This window comes from Bufo gargarizans, chromosome 1 (genome assembly GCF_014858855.1).
Source record: "Bufo gargarizans isolate SCDJY-AF-19 chromosome 1, ASM1485885v1, whole genome shotgun sequence".
NCBI lineage: Eukaryota > Metazoa > Chordata > Amphibia > Anura > Bufonidae > Bufo > Bufo gargarizans.
The window spans coordinates 12,832,683-12,857,068 of NC_058080.1; the positions used below are offsets into that span (position 1 = coordinate 12,832,683).

Here is a 24,386-nt window from a genome sequence, read left to right on the forward strand (position 1 = left end):
TTTTGAAAGAACCAATACGTTGCCACAAATCCTTGCCGCTGCAGGTCCCAAAATGCGAAGTGGGCTCAATTCACAGTATCCGTATGCGTTTCTGTAGGGCCGCGCGATTCCTTGATATTTAGCGAAGTAACCTCATAAAGCATAACCTCCCAATTGTATATATACAGGCAAGACGCCGGGTTAGATATCCACCTCACCCACAGGAGTTGGATGAGGATATCTATCTAATCCGGCGTCTTGCCTGTCTATATACAATTGGGAGGTTCTGCTTTATGAGGTTAATTCACTAAATATTAAGGAATTGCGTGGTCCTACAGAAACGCATAAGGAGAGCTTCTTGGAACAGCTTTGCTGATGTCCTGTAAAATGGAGACTGAAGACTGGCTTCTCTTTCCCAGCATGCATCACACTCCCACAATACAATAAACTTTATTAACAAGAAACACAGGTGTAATACATTTGTACCACCGCTAGATGGTGCTATTACCTAACTAATAACAGGAATAAGCAAACTGAAAGCAGAATTGAAAAAAATGTGGGGGGTTCAGTCAGCACAACCCTGTATGCAGGTGCACATTGCTATAGCGAAATACAGATACAAATGCAATCGCACTCTGCAACCAGCACTCTGCCCTGCCTCTATGCTGGATGTTAAATGAGGCATTAGTGTACATTTTGGCCAAAGCATAATAAGCCACTCACCACGTCAAGGTCGCCTCTATGAGTGGTCCCTAACACTAGTTCCTACCTGTTATGGGCCATGACAGCCACACAAAGTCCAGGGAGCGCAGGTACAGCATCCACGCCAAGCACACTCTGCTTTTAACCCCGTCCGGTGCCATTACAGCTTTCATCGGATCCAGGGATGCAAGTACCAACATGCATGCTGAGCCCAATATATACTTCTCCTGGAGCCAAATGGCTACTGGTAGGCGCTATAAAAGCAGAGTGTGCCTGGCGTGCATGCTGTACCTGCGCTCCCTGGACTTTGTGTGGCTGTCATGGCCCATAACAGGTAGGTACTAGTGTTAGGGACCACTCATAGAGGCGACCTTGACGTGGTGAGTGGCTTATTAAGCTTTGGCCAAAATGTACACTAATGCCTCATTCAACATCCAGCATAGAGGCAGGGCAGAGTGCTGGTTGCAGAGTGCGATTGCATTTTGTGTTTTTGCGTTTAAAAGCAGAATTGATTTGTAATGATACTGAAATTAATCTCCGAGTGCTGGGACAGAACAGTTATTCCATGATTAATATAAAAATGTGAATCAGACATCATATAGTACATGACAGTATCTTTCTAACACAGCTAGAACCAGCCCTTTAGGTCACATGGGTCCGGAGATCTCCACATTCATTGCTCTGCTAGATTTATATCAAGCTGACAGCTAAGGGGGCGTGTCTTTTCTGCTGCAGCTCAGGGGGGCGTGCCCATTCTCTACCTATCACAGCTCAGGAGGCAGTTGAAGGAACAAACTGAGCATGTGCGACCTACTCAGTGAGCAGGACAAAGAAATGAGAAAAAAACAAACTGCAGGTGGCGCTATGCAGATACATTTCATTATATAACTCATGGCTATGCAAAATTTTTAATTACAATAGGCCCTCAAGTTACAATATTAATTGTTTCAAGGATGACCATTGTATGTTGAAACCATTGTAACTTGAGTCCATAAATCGGTTCCAAAGCCCAACAATGCCATCCCAGAATAAGAAAAAGTAAGAAAAATAAGCAGATAACAAGACATAAAGCAGACAGGAATAGATGCTGGAAGCTGGAAATGACTTTCTGTGGTGAGGACAGGACCTTCTTCAGGGCCTTGCATAGTACATAGATGTACCAGAAAAATAAAATGGAGTCGCCACTCAACTGGTGTCCAAAGGAGCAGCTCAGCCTGGCACAGACAGGGGGCTCAGGACAGGTCATCAATATCTGATTGGAGGAGGTGCAACTCCCGGGGACCCCCACCGATCAGCTGTTTGAAGAGAAGGTGTCTCTCCATTCCATCACTGCTTCCTCTTCATTATACTGCACTGCAGTGTAATACAAGTACTCGTTCCATTCACTACTCCACTGCTCTACAGGAGATGACGCGTAGTGTAAAGACCACGCCTCCCTTATCAAATAGCTAATCTGATATTGATGACCTATTCTGAGAATAGGTAATCAATATATATGGCCTGACAACCCCTTTAATCACACATACACTGTGCTACTTCTAGACAGTGACAACTTGAACCCCCTCCCTCTGTCTACTCACTTAAATGCTGCATTCGCTATTGACCGTGGCATCAAAGGAGTTAACTCACTGGGATTGGAGTTATCGGAGCTGCAAGCAGAGCACCACAATAGTATCGCACTAGTGGAACCATTGAGGGCTCCTGCAAGTGCCATACTATTAAAGCACTGGTCATTTTGGAATTTTGTCCAGCCCCCAAAAAACATAAAACCACTTAGACACCCTGTTGCTCTCCTATTTTTGCCTCCATCGATGAAGAACACGTGACCACTTCAGCCAATCACTGGTCTCAGTGATGACCTATCAATACCACTGAGATCACCACTGCAAGTAGTGATTAGCTGCAGCAGTCACAGGTCTGTCATTGCTGGAGGCCAGGAAATAATACCAGCTGGGATCATTCTAGGTGGTTTTTTTAAATGTTTAGGTGGCTCAACAACTTCTTTAAATTCTGCCTTGTGGGTCTTTTCAGTCATTGTGTCTTACTCTAGTACCTTCTTCACTGGTACTTCTGCTGATATCGCCATTTGTCTCTGATGCTAGCTTTGGCAATGATTTTTAGCTCCATCTCATGGTTACATCATTTGGGTTTGTTTGTGGCTCTATCTTTGTCTTCAGAATTTAGTTAGCTGTTTCTGGCATTTTGGAAATCATCCAATGGACAGGCCATAGTATCTGCTTGTGCCTTTGTCTAAACTATTTCTACAGTTTTCTCTTCAGTAGATAGAATTTGCTTATTTTCCTAAACAACATGGTTAAACATGACCTGAACTTTCTGGCTGGTGTGACCTAAACCTTTTGGCTTGTATGGCCTAAACCTTCTAGTTTATGTGACCTGAATCTTCTGGTTGGTGTGGCTTGAACCTTCTTGCTGCTGTGATTTAAACCTTCTCATTGGGGTGGCCTCAGCCATCCAAAACTGTTTTGGCCTAAACCTTCCAACTGTTGTGGCCTGAACCTTCCAACTGATGTGGATTCAGCCTTCTGGCTGGTGTAACCTAAACCATCCATCTGCTGTGGCCTGAACCTTCTGGCTGGTGTAACCTAAACCATCCATCTGCTGTGGCCTGAACCTTCTGGCTGGTGTGACCTAAACCATCTATCTGCTGTGGTCTGAACCTTCTGGCTGGTGTAACCTAAACCATCCATCTTCTGTGGCCTGAACCTTCTGGCTGGTGTGACCTAAACCATCCATCTGCTGTGGCATGGAACTTCTGGCTGGTGTAACCTAAACCATCCATCTGCTGTGGCCTGAACCTTCTGGCTGGTGTGACCTAAACCCTCCATCTGCTGTGGTCTGAACCTTCTGGCTGGTGTGACCTGAACCATTTATCTGCTCTGGCCTGAACCTTCTGGCTGGTGTGACCTGAACAAGTTACTTGGATTTTCTGAATAATGACTCTTGAGGTTACAGAACAATGGCACATTTAGTCATAGAAAATGATAGAATATTACATGTGAGGAACGTATCTTGTGCAAGGCAAATAAGTCAGAATTGATGTGTGCAGAAGGAACTGTGCAATTAAATTGGGTTGCCCTATGCCTTTTTTCAGGAAGGGAAGTGAAATGATTAATGTTGCTCTGATAGTGGCTAAATAATACTACTACTCAGTGCACATGTAATACTGCCTGGTGCCATTCAGTGAACACATTATAGTTCCTTAAAAACACTGCTATGTTGCGTTCTGATAATGGTGCTGTAATCTCTCACAGTAGTCAGGAGACTTTAACTGAAGACATTGTCTAATTTTCCTAATTGTATGTATTTGAGATAGATTCTTCTATTACTTCATGAGGTTCTCAATAGGTGAAGTCCCTCTTTAAACTCTCTGTATGCACTCTCCACAGTAGAGATCGGAGGGTCCCCCAGCATCTCCAGGGGGAGTCCTCATTTATACAATGCATCCAGCACAATTATTTTGGTCAATGCTTCCACTTTTATCCGGATAATTATTTCCTGAGTGCTCAACAATGGCTGTGCTGTTATAATCCTCCGGCCCCGAGCAGTGATCTCATCCCGGGTGATTGGCTGGACTTGGAGTTTGTGGAGTTGGAAGAAGCCAACGACAACATCCATTAAATGCTACAATGCAGAATTGTGATCTCTGTGTAAACAGACGCTGCGTACGTGTGACCCATTCATGAGGAGGAATATTCTGTCACCGGCCCGGGCGGCAGCACTTCTGTAATACAGTTTACTAACTGAGGAAAAGGTGATTTTTTTTTATGCATTGCCAAATTGTGACAAATTCAAGTTCTAAACCTTAAAGTGGTATTCCGGTAAGAACGAGTTATCCACTGATTACGAGGGTCCCGTTTCCCATGTTTAAGTAGAGTGATGGTCACTCATGTGCACTGCCACTCCATTCAAAGTCTGTAGAACTGCTGAAGATAGCCAGGTATACTGCTCGACTATCTCTGGCAGTCCTTAGAGTTTGAATGGGCCGGCATTATACATGGTATACCACAAACAGGAGACATGGGACCACCATTCTCATGATCAGCGGTGGTCCCAGTGATTCACTGATCTAACAGTTATCTCCTTTCCCGTGACTTGGGGATAACTTCTTACCAGAATACCCCTTTAAACCTTCATCCTTAAAGGGGTTTTCTGGTTTGTCTCAACATCCTTTAAAATAATCATTTATGACGGTCGCTGTAATTTTGTAATGTATTTCTTTTATATTTATAGCTACTATCTCCCGTTCTGGGCTGTGGTCACATGACCATGTCCATGCAGCGCTTTCTTATTTCCTGTTATATATCCATGGGCGGGGCAGTGATAGGGGAGTGTCTATATAATAAGCTAGGTGGGAGGAGCTATAAACCAGCTGGGCTTTGTTAAAGGCAGTGCTGGAGTTCTGGTAGAGAACAGGAACAGGAAGTACTACTTACAGGATGGAAACCAAACCAGAGGGATCGGTTTACATGGTGAAAATGGATCATTAGAGTCCAAATTGAAAAAGAAACAGCATGGAGAAGATGTACATGAGGTAAGCAACTACGTTAGCATATCTGTTAAAGAACATAAGAATTCTGGAAACCCCTTTAAGATGGCCATATACCTTAGATAGCAGTCAGCCTAACGCTCATTCAGCCGACAGCTACCTACACCTTTTCGGGAACATCATTAGGGACTCCCAGTTTCAACATATTGTCAGACACATATAGCGTAAATAACAACAGACGGCTATATCTTTTTAAAGTTAGGGTTGTCCATCTTTCCTCCTAAACGGCTAGTAATTCTCACAGGCAGGTTAACGGTGAATAATGTGCAGAGGTACCTTTACTCACACATGCTTAGCAACTTCTACTTCCAATCTGCTGCGCCGAAGACTAGAGCTGGTGGGAAGTCTGCCTTCTACAAGCCCCATAATGCTTTGTGGGTACCTCCTCCCCAGAAGTCCACTCATAGTTGCCTCATGGAGCCTGCAGCTTCCTTCCCCTTTGCTACTGTGGCTCAGTTTTGATATTGTCTGCCCGATAAACCGACAAAGTAGAGTCCTCATGACTCTTCAGGAAGCTTCTTGCTGTAGTGCCTCCTTAGGCAGTGGGAAAACCGAGTAGAATAGACCACTGCATATAATTGTGTCAGGATTACTGAGACTGATCCATCACAAACGTGTCCTGCTAGGGCCACAGATGCTAAGACCCGGTAGTTGTGTCCTGTTAGAGCCACAGGTGCTAAGACCTGGTGGGCAGGAACAGCATTGGATGCTACTCAAAGTATGTAAGTATAGTATCTCTTGGGAAGTATTATCGGTATCCTAGAAGGAATCATCTTATGACCACTTGCATTTGTGGGACAACTAGGGACGACCTGATGTCAGACATATCACACGACCACCAACATGTAAACAAACTGCAGCCGAATCACAAACTAAAGGACCTACAGTTTTCATGAAATTTTTTCCCCCATGAACACCAGATGCCAAAAGTCTGTACATACGGTAAAGGAAAATTGGCTTAGTTGCCCATTACAACCAATCAGATTATAGCTCTAATTTTCCAAAGGAGCTGTGAAAAATGGTGGTTTCTAGAGGAAACTGAGACTTACCATAGGTATTTATTCTGTGGGATACTCTCAAATCAGGACCAGCAGGTGGGCCCTGAGGACCGGAGTTGAGGAACACTGCCCCACAGTACCTCCAATAGTATCCCCATTAATACTGTATGTGCTCAATAATAATGCCCCCAGCAGTAATAAGACCCCTCTATAAGATACCCCTATAAGAGCATGCAGTAGTAATAAAGTCCCCTATACTGTCTGCAGTAGTTGTAATACCTCCTATAGTGGTTCAAGTATTTATAAAGACCCGCTGCAGTGCCCCCTGTAGTTACAATGACCCTCTGGCCACCAATGAGTTAATACAATAGAGGGAGGGAGGGGGGGGCCGGGGGGAGGCCGCACACTGGCCACCAATGAGTTAATACAATAGAGGGAGGGGGGTCCGCAGAAAATTACGGAAAACAGAACAACGGCCACAGATGCACACAACGGTCGTGTGCATGAGGCCTAAATCAAATCGCACAAAATTCGCTAGCATCAAAACTTTTTTAAAATTTTGGACTGAATTTTAGAACTGATTTGCATGCCTCTATTCAGTGACCTTCCGAGTCATTCAGTTTATACATCTACCATACCTGGATGTGATGTGTAGGAAATCTGTGCCTCAGATGTGGAAGGGGTTACGACACTTGACTAAAAGCAGTGGTCAGTAAGACCCTTCAGAGCCCCATAGGGTGGCACACCGGTTATCCAGAAGATGTCAGTATGAGTTTTATAGACTTATGTACAGGGATGAGCAATTTCATAAATTCGGTGAGTAACATTATCTTTTATGTTTCCATTATAGACCCATATGCCATTGTTTCCTTCCTGCATCAAAGCCAGAAGACTGTGGTTGCGAAAAGCACTTTAAATCCAACCTGGGACCAAACACTCATCTTCCATGAAATTGAAATTTTTGGGGACCCTGCTATTGTGGCTGAAGTCCCACCTAGTATTGTGGTGGAAATTTATGATCATGACACCTACGTGAGTGACCATTCTGTCAACATGTCATATAATATGATAAAACTGACCTTAGAGTTTAGGGTCAGCGACCACCAGCACTCCAGCTGTTCTGAAACCACAAATCCCAGCCTGCTTGCTTCTTCTCAGAACTTCCATACAAGTGGGTGAACCGTGCTACAGTAGGAGCTGCTGGACTTTGCTGAACCCTGCTGTAGTAGAAGCTCTTCTGGCGCATTGCTGTTCAACACTGCCCAAGACATATCATAATATACATTTATGAAGGTTGATCCATGGTGTCCTACAAAAACGAGTTGACAGACGTTGACCTTCCATCGGAAAGTGTCTATACTAAATATCATAAATGTTTGCCATTGGCCTAAAAGCTCAAAAACAATTTTTTTTTAGCCAATGTCCATGGCCAACTAAAGAGTGTAAAGAGTATCCTTTGTCACCATATATCTAGGACAAGCATCCATACAGGGGCATGCTTGAATTTTTGGAACCTATCTTTGTGCATTTGCTTACTTTAGGGTCATAGTCAGTACTTAGATCAAAACACCTTTTTTCTGATTATCAATGTCCTGTTATGTAGGGTGCTGATGAATACATGGGACGTTGTATTTGTAAACCCAGCCTGGAACGTTCTCCAAAGTTGTCCTGGTATCCAATCATGATGGGAGAGAAGCACACCGGAGAACTGCTAGCTGCCTTCGAGCTCATCCAAAGAGAAAAGGTAAACATGTCAAATCGAATCTTTCAAGTAATCATGCCAGTCAAAATGCCAGGGAATCAAGCATTTGGAAACTGAATGCCGTCCTTCAAATTACTCAGTAGTTCTCAGAATACAATTTGATATTAACGCAGTGGGGAAGTTTACGGCTGTTTGAGATTCCACTTGTCCAGATCTGAGCATATGGCTTTGCTGTAGGTTCACACATTTGAAATCCTAAGAGACTGAGAGGTTGCCCAGTGTCTAGACCCTTCCTGCCAGCTGGTTATTAAAGCATATTGACATTGGCTGCTCTCAGTAGTCTACTGGCTGCAAAATACAGCAAGGAAAATGTAGGGTAGGCGAACGAAGACATAGAAAATAGAACATTATTGGAAATTATATGAAAATACGTATTTTATATATAAAAAACAACATCCTGCAGTCTACAGCAATACTGATTATGAGTGTTGATGAAAGACATTGCCTCTTACATCATCATGAAGTCATAAGAAGTTGATGTGCTCACGTCTGTGGGGTGCAGCAGAGTTGTCGTTGAAGTTGAAATTTTCCGGCGACATGCACAAAAATAATATTTGCTACATGTATATGTCTTATCATAAAATTCAATTTTAATTATAAGATTATTATTATAAAATCTGTCCAAAGTTTTAATATGTTCCTCCACTGGGACTGCTAGAGGAATAACTAAACAACTGCTTTACTCCAACCGTTATGACAAATATCGAAACCACTAGTGACAATAATGACATTGTTCTCTACTGACATATATCACAGATCAATTAGGTTCTATAAACAGTTATTTGCTACACACAGCACCAGCTTCTTCCTTCTACATCTAAGAAATATTACTATTCTTCTAAGGTAGAGGATACTATTTATCTCCCAGGAGCAGAAGATCTGTCATGCTTTTGATGGGCTACAGAATGTCCTCTGCTATTATTTGAAAAAAATAAGATATGGTCGGTCATCTGTGAGAATATGAGAATATGGCTAGTCTTCTGTGGATAAGAATTTGGCTGGTCTTCTTTGGATGAAGATATGGCAGATATTCACTGGATGGCCAATCTTCTATGGAAGATAATTTTACTGACCTTCATTGGATGAGAATATGGGTGATCTTTTATGGAAGAGAATGTGAGAATGTTTTGTCCTGTAGATGAGAATATGGCTGGTCTTCTGTGAATGAGAATATTGCTGGTGATCTGTGGATGAAGATATGGCTGATCTTCTGTGGATGAAAATATGACTGGTCTTCTGTAGAAAAAATTTGGTTGATCTTCTCTGGATAAGAATATAGTTGATCATCTTCTATGTATAAAGCTATGGCTAATCTCCTGTGGTTGAAAATATGGTTGTGTTCTGTAGACGAAAATACACCTGGTCTTCTATGGATGTGGATATAATCTTCTGTGGATGAGGATATGTCTGGTCTTCTGTGGATTAGAATATGGCTGGTGATCTGCCGAAGAAGATATGGCTGATCTTCTGTGGATGAAAATATGACTGGTCTTGTGTAGATAAGAATTTAGTTGATCTTCTCTGGATGAGAATATAGTTGTTAATCTTCTATGCATAAAGCTATGGCTAATCTCCTGTGGTTGAAAATATGGCTGGTGTTTTGTAGACGAAAATACACCTGGTCTTCTATGGATGTGGATATAATCTTCTGTGGACGAGGATATGTCTGGTCTTCTGTGGATGAGAATATGGCTGGTTTTCTGTGACTGAAAAGATGGCTGGCTTTCTTTGGATGAAGATATGGCTGATCTTCCTTAGATGAGAATGTGGTCGATCTTATGTAGAGAAAAATATAACCAATCTTCTGTGTAAGAATATTGTTGGTATTCTGTAGATGAGCATATGGATGGTATTCTATGGATAATTTATAACTGATCTTCTGTGGCTGAAAAGATGGCTGGCCTTCTCTGGATGAGAATATAGCTGGTCTTCTGTGGACAAGAATATGGTTGATTTTCTGTGGATCAGAATATGGCTAATCTTCGATGAATGAGAATAGGGCTAGTCTTCTGTGGATGAGGTTATGATTAGTTAATAAGAACATGGATAGTCTTCATTGGAGAACAGAATGCACATTTTCTTCTGTGGATGACAGAACTGTGTGTAGAAGATGTCCGAAAGATGTCCAGTTTTGTGTATGGGATAATGTTAAACTTTTTCTGTGAAGAAATGTTTTTTCTTTTCTTGTGACTTGTCATTATTGGAAGAATTTGTAGATCTTAACAGAAAAACGCTTTTATAGTCTATTATGGAGGAACATTCTTGTGAAAGAGAATAACAAGAACATCTCAGGTCTTTTGTGGAGAAGAATGTTATTGATCATATGGTGAGCCGTTCTCTCTTTGTCACAGCTTCTAACAGTAGATATGGCTGGGGACAGTTGAATGATGAAACTGAGCATGTGCATCAACCCCATTGAGATGGACCGAGTAATAAGGAAAAGTACAAACAGCAGGCGGCATTATACAGATACATGTTATTGAACAACTCAGTGGCTATACTAAATATTTAATTACATGCAACTACAAAAATATTCCAGGTGCTGGTTTAAAAAAAAAAAGTGAATATTTTTCCTGGGACAACTGCAGTGACATTTTTTAATCCATAAGTTATTGCTATTTTCTGTTCTGAATATAAGCTTTAGACAATTACTCACTAAATGGAATTGTCATTGGAAGTCTGTAGGTTATAAAGGAAAGTTTAGAATTGTATACTATGAACCCTTCTGAAGCCAACACTTTAGAGCATCCATAGGGTTAGGCCAAATGCATTCCTGACAACTTTTGAAAAAGCCAAGAGGGGACAACGCCCCCTAAGTTCCCTTACTGCCCTCACACAGTAGAATGCTGTCCCCCACACAGTAGTCATGTCCCCTAATTCCCCCTTCACAGTAGTCATGCCTCCTTAAACGGGTTTTCCGGGTTCAGAGGTGAACCCGGACATACCCTTATTTTCACCCAGGCAGGCCCTCTGAGGCTAGCATCGGTGCATCTCATGCTCCGATGCGCTCTCTTGCCCTGCGCTTAATTGCACAGGGTACAGGTTCTTTTGTTTATCATAACTAACTGCCGGCGTTGTGTTCGGTGACGTCACTGGCTCTGATAGGCGAGCTTTAGAGCTGCCCTAACTGTTTACTGGCTAGGGCAGCGCTAAATCCCGCCCATCAGTGCCGGTGATGTCACCAGGCTTCCTGGCAGACACATGGAGAGCCCGGAACGTCACCGGATCTCCAAAAAATGCCTTTGCCCTGCGCGATTTAGCACAGGGCAAAGGAGAGCATCGGAGCATGAACTGCTCCGATGCTCATGTCAGGGTGGCTGCCTGGGTGAAAATGGAGGTATGTCCGGGTTCAGCTCTGAACCCGGACAACCCCTTTAAGAATGCACTGTTAGTGCCCCCATAGTTATGCCCCATTAGTTCCTCCTTCACAGTAGAATTACCTCTCAATGCTTACACACAATAAGTATGCCCCCTTGAGAGTAGTTATGTCCCCATAGAGCCCCCAAACAGTAGTTATGTCACCCTAGAACCCCCACATAGTAGCGATGCCCCTTGGTTCCCACACACAGTAGTTATGCCCCCTTAGTGCCCCCACACAGTAGTCATGCCCCCATAGTGCCCCAAACAGTAGCTATGTCCCCTTAGTAGAATGCCCCCTTGAAGCCCACACACAGTAATTATGCCCTCCTTACAGTAGTGGTGCCACCTTGCAGTAGTGAAGCTCCTTAGTGTTAATAAAGTAAAAAAGTAAAAACTGACCTCGTTCCACCAATGAATGGGGCACATCATGCTCCTCCAGCAGCAGGCGTGATGCAGTGATGTCATTGCACCTGCAGAGTAGAATGCACAAATTCCAATTCCCTAGCTGGGGATTCATCCTTGGCCTTTGAGTTCTGCAACTCAGCTCTTCAGGTGTAATGATGTCATCGTACCTGCTGCTCTGGAGAGGACCTGCTGGTGAATGGGCAAGCAAGGAGCCAATGACTTCCTGCTTCTCCATTGCATACAACTGTATCTCCATCCTTAGGGACACAGATACAGTTGAAATCGGGGCATACTTCAGCTGTACAGCAACTTGTTGAGCCCCTGTAGTTTCATGGTAGGGGTCTCTATGCAATACAACATTAGAAGCTGCATAATACATTATCTAGTGGAACCTGGCACCACTTTTTATGTGGTAGGTCTCAAGCTGCAGTTCTGTAGATCAACATTTATGTTACAAGTCTTTATATAAAATACACCTCGATATAAAAGCTTTCTAAACAGTGGCCCAGATTCAGGTAGATTTGCCCATTACTTACACCTGAGCCGCTCAGCTGAATTTCTCTGCGCTGGAGCAATTTTGCCAAATTGCCACCTGATTCAGGAATCGTTTGTTCATTTAATTTGCTCCTGTTTAAGGCAAAGCTGAGGGCGCAAGGCCGTGCAAGTCAAAGTGGGTGTGCCCCTATGTAAATGAGGAATTTTCGGCTCAGCAGAGGTTTGCTAGCATAATTTCAGGGCAAATCCTGCTCAGCTGCTTGCACTGAGCAAATAAATAGGAGCAGACTTGCGCAGGTTCTTTGCTGAATTTCATCCTGCTTTTTCCTACCCCCCCCCTGAGCAAGGAAATTCAGCCCTTTTGCAAGACATGGCACCTCCCAAAGGGACCAAAATAAGGAAGGCCAACTTTGTGGCTGCAGAGATGGACATCCTGATTGCTGCACTCCAGCAGCATAAGGAAGTCCTATATGGTGCCCAGCGGGCAAACACCACCATTGCCCAAAGGAGGGCTATATATGAAGCCATTGCCCTGGACATCAATGCCCTGGGTAATTAAGTGCGTACCTGGGATGACATCCAGAAGAAATTAAATGATATGAGACATTTGGCCATCTTTTGCTAACTTGCCCCTGCTTTTAACAGGAGCAAGTTTGCCCAGGGAAAAAAGCTTGCACGCTTCCAGCGCAAGATGCGCATCACACGCGCATGTTTCTGAATCATCGGCAGTACCTAATTTGCATATTCGCTGAGGGAATTCCATGAAGGCGCAACTTACACCCCGCGCAAAATTGCACGAAAATTGCGCAGGAACAGCTAGGCTGCGTGCGCGGGAAAATGGCCGCATTTCAGGCTTAACTGGTTTACAGAATCAGCCGCAAATTTGCATAGGAGCAAATCAGTACTTGCGCGGCGCAAATCACACTTGTTCCCGCGCAAGTGCTTCTTGAATCTGGGCCAGTATGGAGAAATGTCTTACATGTTACTTCTTTTATCTCTTGCAGCCTGCTCTACATCACATCCCTGGACTTGAGGTATGGCAATCTTCCCGGTACCATATGTGTATATGTGGTTCTGTAGACCTCAATTATTTGCAAATCCTGTTGCAGGAGAAGACTCTTTGCTACATTTATACACTCTATTATGTATACTTGGGGGAGGAGTATGATAAAAGGGTCTTATTTTCTTATTCTTCTCTTCCTGCCTTATGCTCCACCCCCACAGAGCCAGCACCTGGCATAACACAGTGTACACGTTTTTCCAAGAGTATCCCTTTAATTATATGATCATATATTCACTCACTGACAAAAAAATGCTGCACAAAGAAGGAGTTGTTGGGATGTGTGAATGATGCTGTATGGAAGTGATTATAATATTAGAGTGAAAGGAGATGTTTATTGGGGAAAACTGTACAATTGAAAGGTACAGCATGGTTGGGCATGGAGACATACAGGTTTCCCATGGTATCCTGTGGTGCATTTGCCCAGAGATGTCACAGCTGGGCCTGTAGATCCTGCACACTCATAGGTTGGTGAAGATGGTGTCCCAGCTGGTCTCATAAATGCTGGATTGGTGATAAAAATATGCAGAGTTTGGGTAAATAAAAAAATGCCATACCATTTGAAGGGGTTGTGCAACTTTAAACTTTTTTTTTTTTAACAGACCTCACAGAGTGGCCAGACTTGTGGTGGTGATCATACTTACCCGTTTCTTGCTGCTGGGTTACATCTCTTCATGGCTGCCTACACATGTCCCAGGTTCTCGGAATCAACATCCTGTTGATGGACCTGCAGAGGAGGCCATAGAACGATGGAGCGAGAACCCAGCGGCGAGGACCAGGTAAAGTTTCAAGTTGCACAACCCCTTTAACTTGACTTTCAATGGCTTTTTGTCATGTTAAGTATAAATTTGCCGCAGCATTGTCTTTTACTGTATGTGTTACATGTCAAGTTGAGGATTGCTACATCTGTGCCGGCCGTCCATGAATTATCAGTTTTCCGCACATAGTTTTGCTCACGATACAGGATAGAATTACATATTATAAGCGCTGATCCAGTTATTTTTTTTAACAGGGAGAAATCTCTGGTGTCCTTGGAGAGGTAAGATCACTGACGACAGCTCCTCGTCCTCTTGTCTTGGCTCATACGAGGCCTTGATAAGAAAGACTTTTAATCGGAACCATCTTCTTTACTTTGGGTCAGATATTTACCTCCTGAGTTATTTCTGTTCTGCCTGTTTCTATTGGAAGAGTTTATTGAAACTGCACCTATAGTATGAACCCCATAGATCAAATCCCGGGGAGTCCAGTACCTTGCCACGCAGTTATTTATCAATCCAATTAAAGTCCATACATTTTGTTAAAGTGCACCTATCGTCATTTTTCTTCTAAAAGGGGTTGTCCGAGTGTTTAATGCTGATGACCTATCCTCATGTACTTGGTGGTGGACTGACTCCTTGCACCACCGCCAGTCAGATGTTTGAAGAGCGCCATGGCCTCATCTGAGGCCTGTGACATAACATTCATCGGTCACGTGGCCTAGGTGCATCTCAGTACCATTGGTTAATTGGGCTGAGCTGCAACACCAAGAGAAACCACTAGCCAATGGATGGTGCTGTGCTTGATAGGCTAAGAGCTCACTTGAGCACCTCAGCCTCTTCAAACAGCCCATTGGCGGGGTTCTGGACATCAGAACCCCATTGATCACATCCTGATGGCCTATCCTGAGGACAGGTCATAAGCATTAAACACTCAGTCGCCTCTTTAAGAAACCAGTTGCAGTCTATTCCTAAAATTCTGACTATGACATACCATTCCTGTATGCACAGTCACCCTCTCCCAGATCACTCGCCCACACACTTGTATACTTCTTAGCTACCAGTTGCCTCCACTAGGGACCATCTTTTAACAGAGGTATTCTACTTTTAGTGAAGCTGCCCTGGCCTCCAGCTGATGTTACGGGGGCACTTGTGTGAGGTCATTCATTTCTTCTAGTACATTGCGCTCTTTATAGTGGTGCTCTTCTCTGGTTACCGAGGGGGAGATCTTCTCCTATGATTTACTTAGGCCCTAATAGAGCCTATGGAAATAGATTCTCCAAACAGAACATGTACTTTAATATGTGCCACATACAGATCTCCCCCTAGTGGTGGCAACAAATATCCCATATGTATGTGTGTGATAAAAAGAGGGTATATCATTCAGTAGTATCGGAGCCTGTGAAGAACAAGGCCATAATCATTTTAGCAGCCAGTCCCATAGAAAATAATTAAAAGGTAGGTGCACTTAAAGGCTTACCCAGTCTTGGGTTGTCATGTATCATTGCATTTGGCGTGCAGTCAGTTTAATGCATGATGACGTAGCAGCATGGCTTCCCTCATATATATCAATAAATCCGGAGCTAATGCATTGCACCTTGCTAACAGGCTTGATCAAAAGGTTGTTGTCCAACCACATGAATTTTAATAGAAATAGCTTACAATAGTATAAAATAATAAAATGACTAATACTCATCTGAACAACCCTCTGCTGCTCCCATGCTCATGCTTCCCCGATCTCCCGCTGTTCTCTGTTCTTCTTCCTCGACTCAATAATCACGGAGTGTAGTGGTGGCGTGTTGACACCACTGAAGTCATTGCTGTGGCCAGTGATTGGCTGCAGTGGTGACATGTCATATTGACACATCATGGATGCAGCTGGGAGAACACAGAATGGCGGTGGACCGGGGATGCATGAGATCAGTAAGGTGAGTAATACTCTTTTTGTGATCTATGCTGTAAGCAGTTTCCAAGAACGTTCATGTGGTTGAATAAGAAGATAGACAATATCACCAATGTGGAATCATCTCTGAAATCAACTGACATACCTCAATCGGGACATATGTTTTGGAAGATTGCATCTGGTCTTGGCTCTTGTCTTCTAAAAAACCCACTCTTAAGCTTAGTACCCCCTGTGCAAGCATTAACGCTCATGTTCAAGTGAGTGTGAAGGCTGCTTTGTCCACATACGATCTAGTGAAACAACAATATATCCATTGTGTAAGGCTTCTTTCACACTTGCGGCCTTCTCTTCGGCAGGCTGTTCTGGCATAGAGCTCTCTGGATCCAGCATAGCCGGATGTTACCGCAGTGCCTGCTGGCCCCATTGACTATAGTAGGATCCGGCGGAGATCTGGCCTCTACCCGGCAAATGGAGAGCAGGCTGCAAGTGTGAAACTAGCCCTCGTCATTGACTCGAAGATGTAAGAGTTTCATTTCAGACAATGTGGTGCACAAAATAACCTAATGAGAAGCAAATCCAGCTCTGCAAATTGCACATCATGAATTGAGACATTTTACTAGAAGGTCACCACCAGTACATATGTAGAGCTGAAGGTTTTGTTCTGGTCCATGAGTTGGCGTTGTCCTCCGTGACCCCGGCAGTCATTCATCACCCTTCCTTGACCTGAGAATATTTGGCTAAGGTTGTCATTTATTTTGGCCAATTAGTAAATATTTCTTTGTGGAATTTTCCCAGTTTAATGTTTTATTGGAAGAAATTTGCTGAATCCAGCCTTCCTGTATTTACATATCGGCAAGACTTTGCTGCCTCTGCCATGTACCAGATTGCCGGACCTCCCCGTTCCTTTCACAATAATACAAACGCAGAGCATTAGCGGCAGTCTGTCACCTCAGTTTTGCCAATTGAACCAATAGAATGTAGCACACTTTTATGTAAAACATATCTTTGCTTCCTTTTTTGGTGTTTCCATCCCTGGGTAAAGGAACTTTGTTTCATATGCAAATGAGGCACCAAGGGGTCATTTACAAACACCTATACTGTACGCCACTTTTTGGTGTATATCTGTTGCCGATTGCGGCACATAGACTTTTCCTCGGTCACGCCAGGTCTAAAAATGGGGGAGTGGCATGGGCTGGGAAGGGGGCATACAAAATTGTCTAAATCTACGCCAGCAAGGGAGCTGGCGTAAATTTAAACATGTGGTGGATACACCAAAGTTATGTAGAGGCCGGCACCTCTACAAAAATTCGGCACATCCCTTACCAGCAAAAGGGCTATGAAAGGGGTTATCCAATGTTTAAAACATACCCTCAATTCCCGGGCTCCTCATATAGATTATAGTTACCCTGCTCACCAGGAACCACATTGCTCCTGGTCCCCGCATGGCTGCCGTTGCATCTCCCCGTCGAGCAGATCAAAACATCCGGCGACGGTGGGAGCAGCCAATAGCGGGACACAACGGAGATGAGCCTTCCTACCATTGCGGGTGACGCTAGGGTGGCTCGTCCCTGTCGCGGCCTGCTATTGGCTGCTCCCCCCCATTGCCGGATGTTTTGATTTTCGCCACAGGGAGATGCATCCGTAACCATTCAGGGATCAGGAGCATCGGAGTAAGTATAATCTATATGAGGGGGCCAGGCATGAGGGGGGGGGGGGCATGTTTTAAACATTGGATAACCCCTTTAAGACCGTCTTCTAAAATGACCGTCTTAATAAATGACCCCCCAGTTGTCCAGATGGACATTATGCATCTTTTAAAGAGCCTATAACCGAGCTCCTCTCAGGGCCAGGCGAGATGGCTATGCAGGAATCTGGTCCTACCAATCAAAAAGGAGAGGGAGGGGCTGGCAGAGGAAGCAGGAGGCACAAGGGTGCACAGAGCAGTGTGGGCCCTTCCACAGTGCTCTTAACTGCTTGTTAGCACCTTTTCTCCAGAATAAAGGAACGGACTGCTAAATGAAGGCATCGTATTCAGCTGAGCTAGCCCTCTGAGACCGTGCACCTGGTTTATCAGCAGGCCCTTTAAGTGAGCTACGGTCTAATGTAATTAGTAAAATGTAATAATTTATTAGGTAAAATCGAGGTGATGGACTCCGTTTAAAGAAGCATCAAAGTAGTGGGAATATATGTCTAGTGATAATAATGTTATATTTCCTTTTCTCTTCTTGTCTGATTCCTTTTCTTTCCTGTTTGGAATTGGCTCAGCTACTCGTTCCTCAGTTCTTCACGGAGAAGCTTCTAGACTGGGTATTTTATGGCTATCTATATGCTTACAACCCACCTAATATGTCCTCCTCTCACCTTCCTCCTCTACTCAAATAAATGCAGTAACTAATTTGCCTTGGGCTCTTGTGGATCTTATGCTTGGACCCAGCTTTGGTTGATGATGGTCCAGTACTGAAAGGGGGATGATCTGGTAACTTGTGTTTAAAAAATTCACTGGTTCTGCTTCTCAGTATATCCAATGAAGTCATCAGATGGTTACTGCAGCATGAGATGAGTGTATTGATTCTGGTAGAGGCAGTGACTTGGTTGTATGGACGGCTTACTAAAAAGAACCAGATGGCATAAACATTACATAGTCCCCAAAACTAATCTGTTCCATTGGATCACAGATCGGAACTAACAACAGACTGGTTGGCTCGCTTTTTCTGGTAAAGGTGCTGCCCACTGTGCCCTTATCCACCATTCATTTCACTGTAGTTAGTTAATTTACCATATAAACTAAAAGGTAAGATGTCTACAGGGGTTGGGTCCATAGTCAGGTAGATAAGAAATGATGTAGTTCTTTTCAAGCATTGCAGATTTCTGTGGACTTTGATAATGATTGCTCCTGACATTGGGAAGCTCTTACTGTCTCTTACATGCATGGCCCATGTTCCATCAGGTTTCTTTTCCCTGTGTAAGCTGATGGAAGGTAGTGCTGTAAGGAATGTATGGTCTTGGCAACTTAATAAAATAACATTATGCTGGGTCTGGGGATGCTTCTCATACTCTGTAAAGTTCCACTGACCACATGGCTCTTGGTAGAGGTCCATTTGTTTTTTTGTCATCAGTAGGGATCGTAGCAGAGTGACTTCCACCAATATGTACCGTATGCTTCAGAGACAGAAGATAAGCTGGCAAGTGCTAAAAATAGACTTAACCCTAGTACTAGACTATGGGTATCTGAGCATATATCAGATGTGGAGTTATTTCCCCAATTTCATACTCTCCCACAGGCACAGCCCAAACCCAAATGGAACACTAACTTCTGGGTGGGTTTTCCATGCATCTCACCAATTGACCTTGGACAAGCCAAATTTGCAGGGATTGTTGGGCTATTATTCTTATGGCGGTTCATGTTGCATGTGTCCTGGCCTTGGCTACTTGTGGATGTCAATTGTGCCAATGTGATTTGTATGTCTTCTCAGTTCAGTATTGCGTGAGCTAATGTTCCTTGGTCTTGTGTGTGCATCTGTTTGACTAATGAGTTCAGTAAGTCTGCTATATATTTGCTGAGTTGCTACGTTCCTTTGGATTTCCTGAGTTGTGTGTCCTGTCCCTGGTTGTGCAACTTTGATTCTGTTGGATATTTGCACATTCTGTCTGTGTCTGGATTCTGTGAAGGAGTTTCTTATCCGTTTGTCTGTTTGTCCACTTGGCTGTTCCTGATCTGTTAGTTTGCCTGTTTATGGTCTGAATTCTGCCCTTGTCCCGATGGTCTTGTCCCTTAGTCTGTCCCATGATTTTGCCTGTGTATGTATGAATTCTGTCTATGATCTTGCCTGTGCTTCCAGTGCCTTACATTGGTGGTTCTGACCGAGTGTATCAGCTGCCAACTACATTGGGACTGTTCCAAAAAGTGGTGGCCTGATGGCTCCCCTGCAGCGAAGACTAGATCCCTGTATAGGGGTTAAAGGGTGAATGCCAGGGGACTGCCAGGATAACACCCTCAGGTCTAGCCCAACATCAAACCGGTTGTGCAGAACCAATGAAACCCCCTGGCCTTTCCTTTTCACTAGTGCCATTGTACCGTGTGCTATCGTGTGGGTTTGAATTTGGGCCATTTTATTTTTGCGGTTCATGTTGCCACTATTCTAGGTGTCCAGTACTGTGGGTGTAAATTGTGCATTCAATGTGCTTTGTATCTTTCCTCAGTATTGCATGACTTAATGTTCCGTGGTCTTGTGTGTATCTGTTTGACTAATGAGTCCGTTAGTCTTATATATTTTCTGGGTTGCTACTTTGCTGTGAATTTCTTGAGATGTGTGTCCTGTTCCTGGCTGTGCAACATTGATTCTGTTCTTTGCACGTTCTATCTGTGTCTGGATTCAGTGTAAGAGCTTCTGATGCATTTGTCTATTTGTCCACTTGGCCTATTCCTGATCTGTTCGTTTGCCTGTTCATGGTCGGAATTCTGTTCTTGTTCCGTTGGTTTTGTCCCTGAGGTCTGTTCCATGAATTTTGCCAGTTCATGTCTGAATTCTGTAATAGTTCCAGTGGTTATGGTCCTGTGTCTGTTCCATGGATTTTGCCTGTAAGTATCTGAATTCTGTCCTAGTTGTGTTTGCCATGTTCTTGAGTCTGTTCTGTCTTGCCAGGTTGCTGTATCTGGACCTGGTATGTTTGACCTGTTCCCTGGAGTTCTGTGGCTGTTCCATCTTGCTATGTTTCTGCTCATGTTTCTGCTATGTCTGAACTGTGTCATGAAGTCTGTTCTGTGGATTTTCCATGTCCTTGCCTGTTTGTCAGCAGTCTGTATTTTGCCTTGAATTCACTTCTGTTTTGCCTGTCGGTTGTTGCCTTTTTCTGTATGCTATCTTGCCTGTGCTTCCAATGCTTTGCACTGGTGGTTCTGATCCTGGTGTGTGAACTTCCAACTACACTGGGACTATTCCCTGTGAGCCTGGGGGGCTCCCCTGCAGCATAGATCAGATTCCTGTGTAGAGTTTAAGGGTGAAAAACCAGGGGACCACCAGGATAACAGTCCTCAGGTCAAGCCCAACATCAAACCGATTAGTTGGCACAACTATTGTCTGTAACAGATTGTCTCTGAAAATTCAAGACTGTTGGCTTCTATGCTATTGACTTCTAACAGCACAGCCTTTATATGACATTAAGATATTATGGTCATAGGGAATAGAGTAATGGAAATTTCTACCATGGTAACACAGTAAAGGAACACTTACCTTAGAAATGAAAAACAAGTAAAAATAAAATAACGCTCACTGTTTGCCTGCAGCATCTTCTGCATTTTCCTGAAGCAAACCGCCACTAAGGGCTTTATCTACTAATGATATCTTTAATCTTTAGATTGTGGTCGATTGAGAAAACAAGTATAGTAAAGGGAGTAGATCTTAATTATTTTTTGTCCTACTGAAGACATGGCAAAGGGAGAAGCTCCTGCTGCAACCAGTTGTCTTGGAGCCTGACATAGGACAGTAAGGCAGAGGAGCGTGGGCATGGCTGACCTCCTAAGACACAGAAAGAAGGTTTCTTTATATGTTTCTCAGTTGTATATATAAATAAAATAGGATCAAAGAAATGTAGGAGATTAAGGAAGTTGTGGAGTATTAATTTTTTATTACTTTGAACATTTTGTTTGAACGTGTTCCTTTACAGAGGTTCGGATAATCTGATGTTCTTATCGGCTCACCTCACAATGCTTTCAAATGTGTGATAGCCAGGAAACCCTGGGTGCTTGATGCATCAACTTCATAACATGCAAGGGAAATAAATCTAATTCAATTGCTATTGACCATCCTTTGTTTTTTAATTAATCGTCTAATTAATCACTAATACAAGACAGTAAAGACCATGACAAAGAAATCCAGACATAGTGCACCTTGACCTTGGCATCCTGACCAGACTGTTTGTCCTTTTTATTTAGAGTATTTCGAATAAATGGGAGTCAGGACAGGTTCCTATTGGAACCCCAGGGTCACACCATCACCAGACAAGGGCATAAAATCATGGAGGTGAGCCCCACTAGTTTGCTAATGGATCCATTGGAGAACATTAGTCTCAGTGCTAGTTGGCCCTATCCAATATGTGGTGTAACCTGCACAGAGCTTTAACTTTCCTCAAAAACCACAGTGAAGAAGAGAAAATAACTATGTTATGTAATCCTTCTTCTATAGAGGACAGTAAGTGGGTGCTGAGCTCCTCTGTCCCATTATTGGGGCATACCAGGAGGGTATTTTGAGTCTTGTCATGAGGTCCCTGTCCTGTGTGTACTTTCTGCAGTATATTTCACTCTAAATTTGGTAGACTTTTTAACTTCGGTTGTTTTCCTCTGTTTTTTCCTTTCTCCTCAGACAGCAGATACGAATACAGATCTACCGTATCCTCCTCCACAGAAAAGTGCCAACGTGTATATGATTCCCCAAGGTATTAAGCCTGTTCTGCAGAGAACGGCCATAGAGGTGAGTCTACATGTGCATGATATATATTTGTCTACGTACCAACACTGGGCAGTTGTAATCACGTATGGAAGACCTTTCAATAAGATTTCACTCTTTGCAGTATATTTAAAGGATACATCGTCTTGTGTGTTCTTGGGGTTATCACCGGGACTACCAGACATCACTGGGCCTGCAGACTCAGAGCAGGAGTCTTATCCTAATGCTCCACAGGTTTCTGCCACTTGCTTATTACAGTGCCTTTTTTATTTTAGATTTCGGGGTGGGCAGTACTTATGGGGTCATTTATCAAGACCAGCATTTTAGACGGCAATCTTAATTCCCCTGCACTGGCACGGCCTCAAAATAACTTAGGCGCATCCACCGCCGACCCCAACAACCTAAAATCATCACCAGCTCCCAAAAACTGGCATAGAAAATGATAAATGAGACAGACCTGCCAGCCCGCTCTCTTCCCATGCCACGGCCCTTTTTTTTTTAGAACTGGCGTCTGTGGCGTGGAAGAGGAAGAATTTGCAGATTTTGCAGCAAAGCACCTTTGTGACAAAATCTGCGCCAAATGGCCCCATAATTTGTAATCAGCCAAACACATTCAATAGCTGTCAATTGAAAGCTTGTTTGACAGCTATTCCCCCCAACTACCCGATATACAGGCACACTTGGTTCGGCAGACCATGTAAAGTATGTATTGCCAATAAGGAGACGGGAGTAATGACCTGGACCAGACGTGTTGGTGACTTAACTCCCCTAAGAACTAAAGGATCGAGAATTTTTATATTTATATGGTGAGAGGAGACCCAGTTCTGATTGGTCTCATCTATTCCTATTGGATAAGGACTCTCTTATACAGAAGAAATGCAATATTAGCCAATAAGGGGGTCCAAGAGTCACGAGAAGGGTGTGGGAGAGGACTAAAATACCTGGTACTTCTGTTCTGGGTGGCAAAACTGATTCATATATTAGGGACCCCGTTTGGGGCCATTCTCAACCATGTAGACCACCACTCCATCTTGTGTTTGGCATCTGCATGTTTTAATATGTTTGCATTTGGCCAGTGACTAAGTAACTTGTCTCCCCGATGGGTGCATGTGGAAAACATATCAATGTCTATAATTATGTGTATAGGTACGTGTGTTGTGTTTCATTACAGAACCTAATGTATTGATGCCATAGTGTTCTTGTTCCTTCAGCTTGTTACTTTATATGAGACATTTAACAGCTTTTTCCCTCACTTTCCCGGTGGTTAAAATGATGAGCTGATAGGCGTTATTAAGTAAACCTTTTAAACATGAGATTTCGACCATTCTGACGGCAGGTTCTGGCATGGGGTCTAAGAAACCTTAAGAGCTACCAGCTGGCCAGCGTGACATCCCCCAGCCTCATTGTGGAGTGTGGCGATGAAATGATCCAGTCTTGCGTTATTAAAAACGTCAAAAAGAATCCCAACTTTGAAGTGTGCGTCCTCTTCATGGAAGTGGTAAGAGCCTTAATACAGTAAACAGATTTTCCTCCCCGACCCTTGTGTCATAAGAAAGGCCCAGGTGCTTGTAAAACGCTCTTGGCTTGGATTCAGCTACTTTTATAAGCCGATATTCCAGAGGTGCAAGAGAGCTAGCATGTGTTTCTTATATCACGAGGCTGAATGAAAGCTGTCTATCAGCAGCTGGAAACCAGCACTGGGAATATTAGAGGACTTGTGCAAAGAGCTACAACCTTTTGGACAATGATCACTAGTCCAAGACTAGGCAAGGAACCCTTCACTTGGCTAATTAGCATATCTTTTCCAGGGAGCATTGCCTGTAAGACTCCCTACACCAGCGGGTTCTTCACAAGGAGAATCAGTACCTTCCAAGAGCTAGATGGAGAAAAAAGAAATACTGGATTGGAGAAACTGAATGGTATTGTGTAGGTTATGGGATCTCAATGCCTAGAAGTT

The 24,386-nt window shown here is 43.5% G+C and overlaps 1 protein-coding gene across 1 annotated transcript in view; it reads left to right on the forward strand.

Moving 5' to 3' along the window:
- The window catches only part of DYSF (dysferlin), a 259,265-nt gene that overhangs the window by 150,228 nt on the left and 84,651 nt on the right, over positions 1-24,386 (forward strand). The window contains 7 exon segments of the mRNA XM_044294645.1: positions 7,097-7,278; positions 7,850-7,990; positions 13,273-13,302; positions 14,341-14,367; positions 18,252-18,293; positions 22,346-22,453; positions 23,766-23,927. Coding sequence (XP_044150580.1) covers positions 7,097-7,278; positions 7,850-7,990; positions 13,273-13,302; positions 14,341-14,367; positions 18,252-18,293; positions 22,346-22,453; positions 23,766-23,927 — 692 coding nt within the window.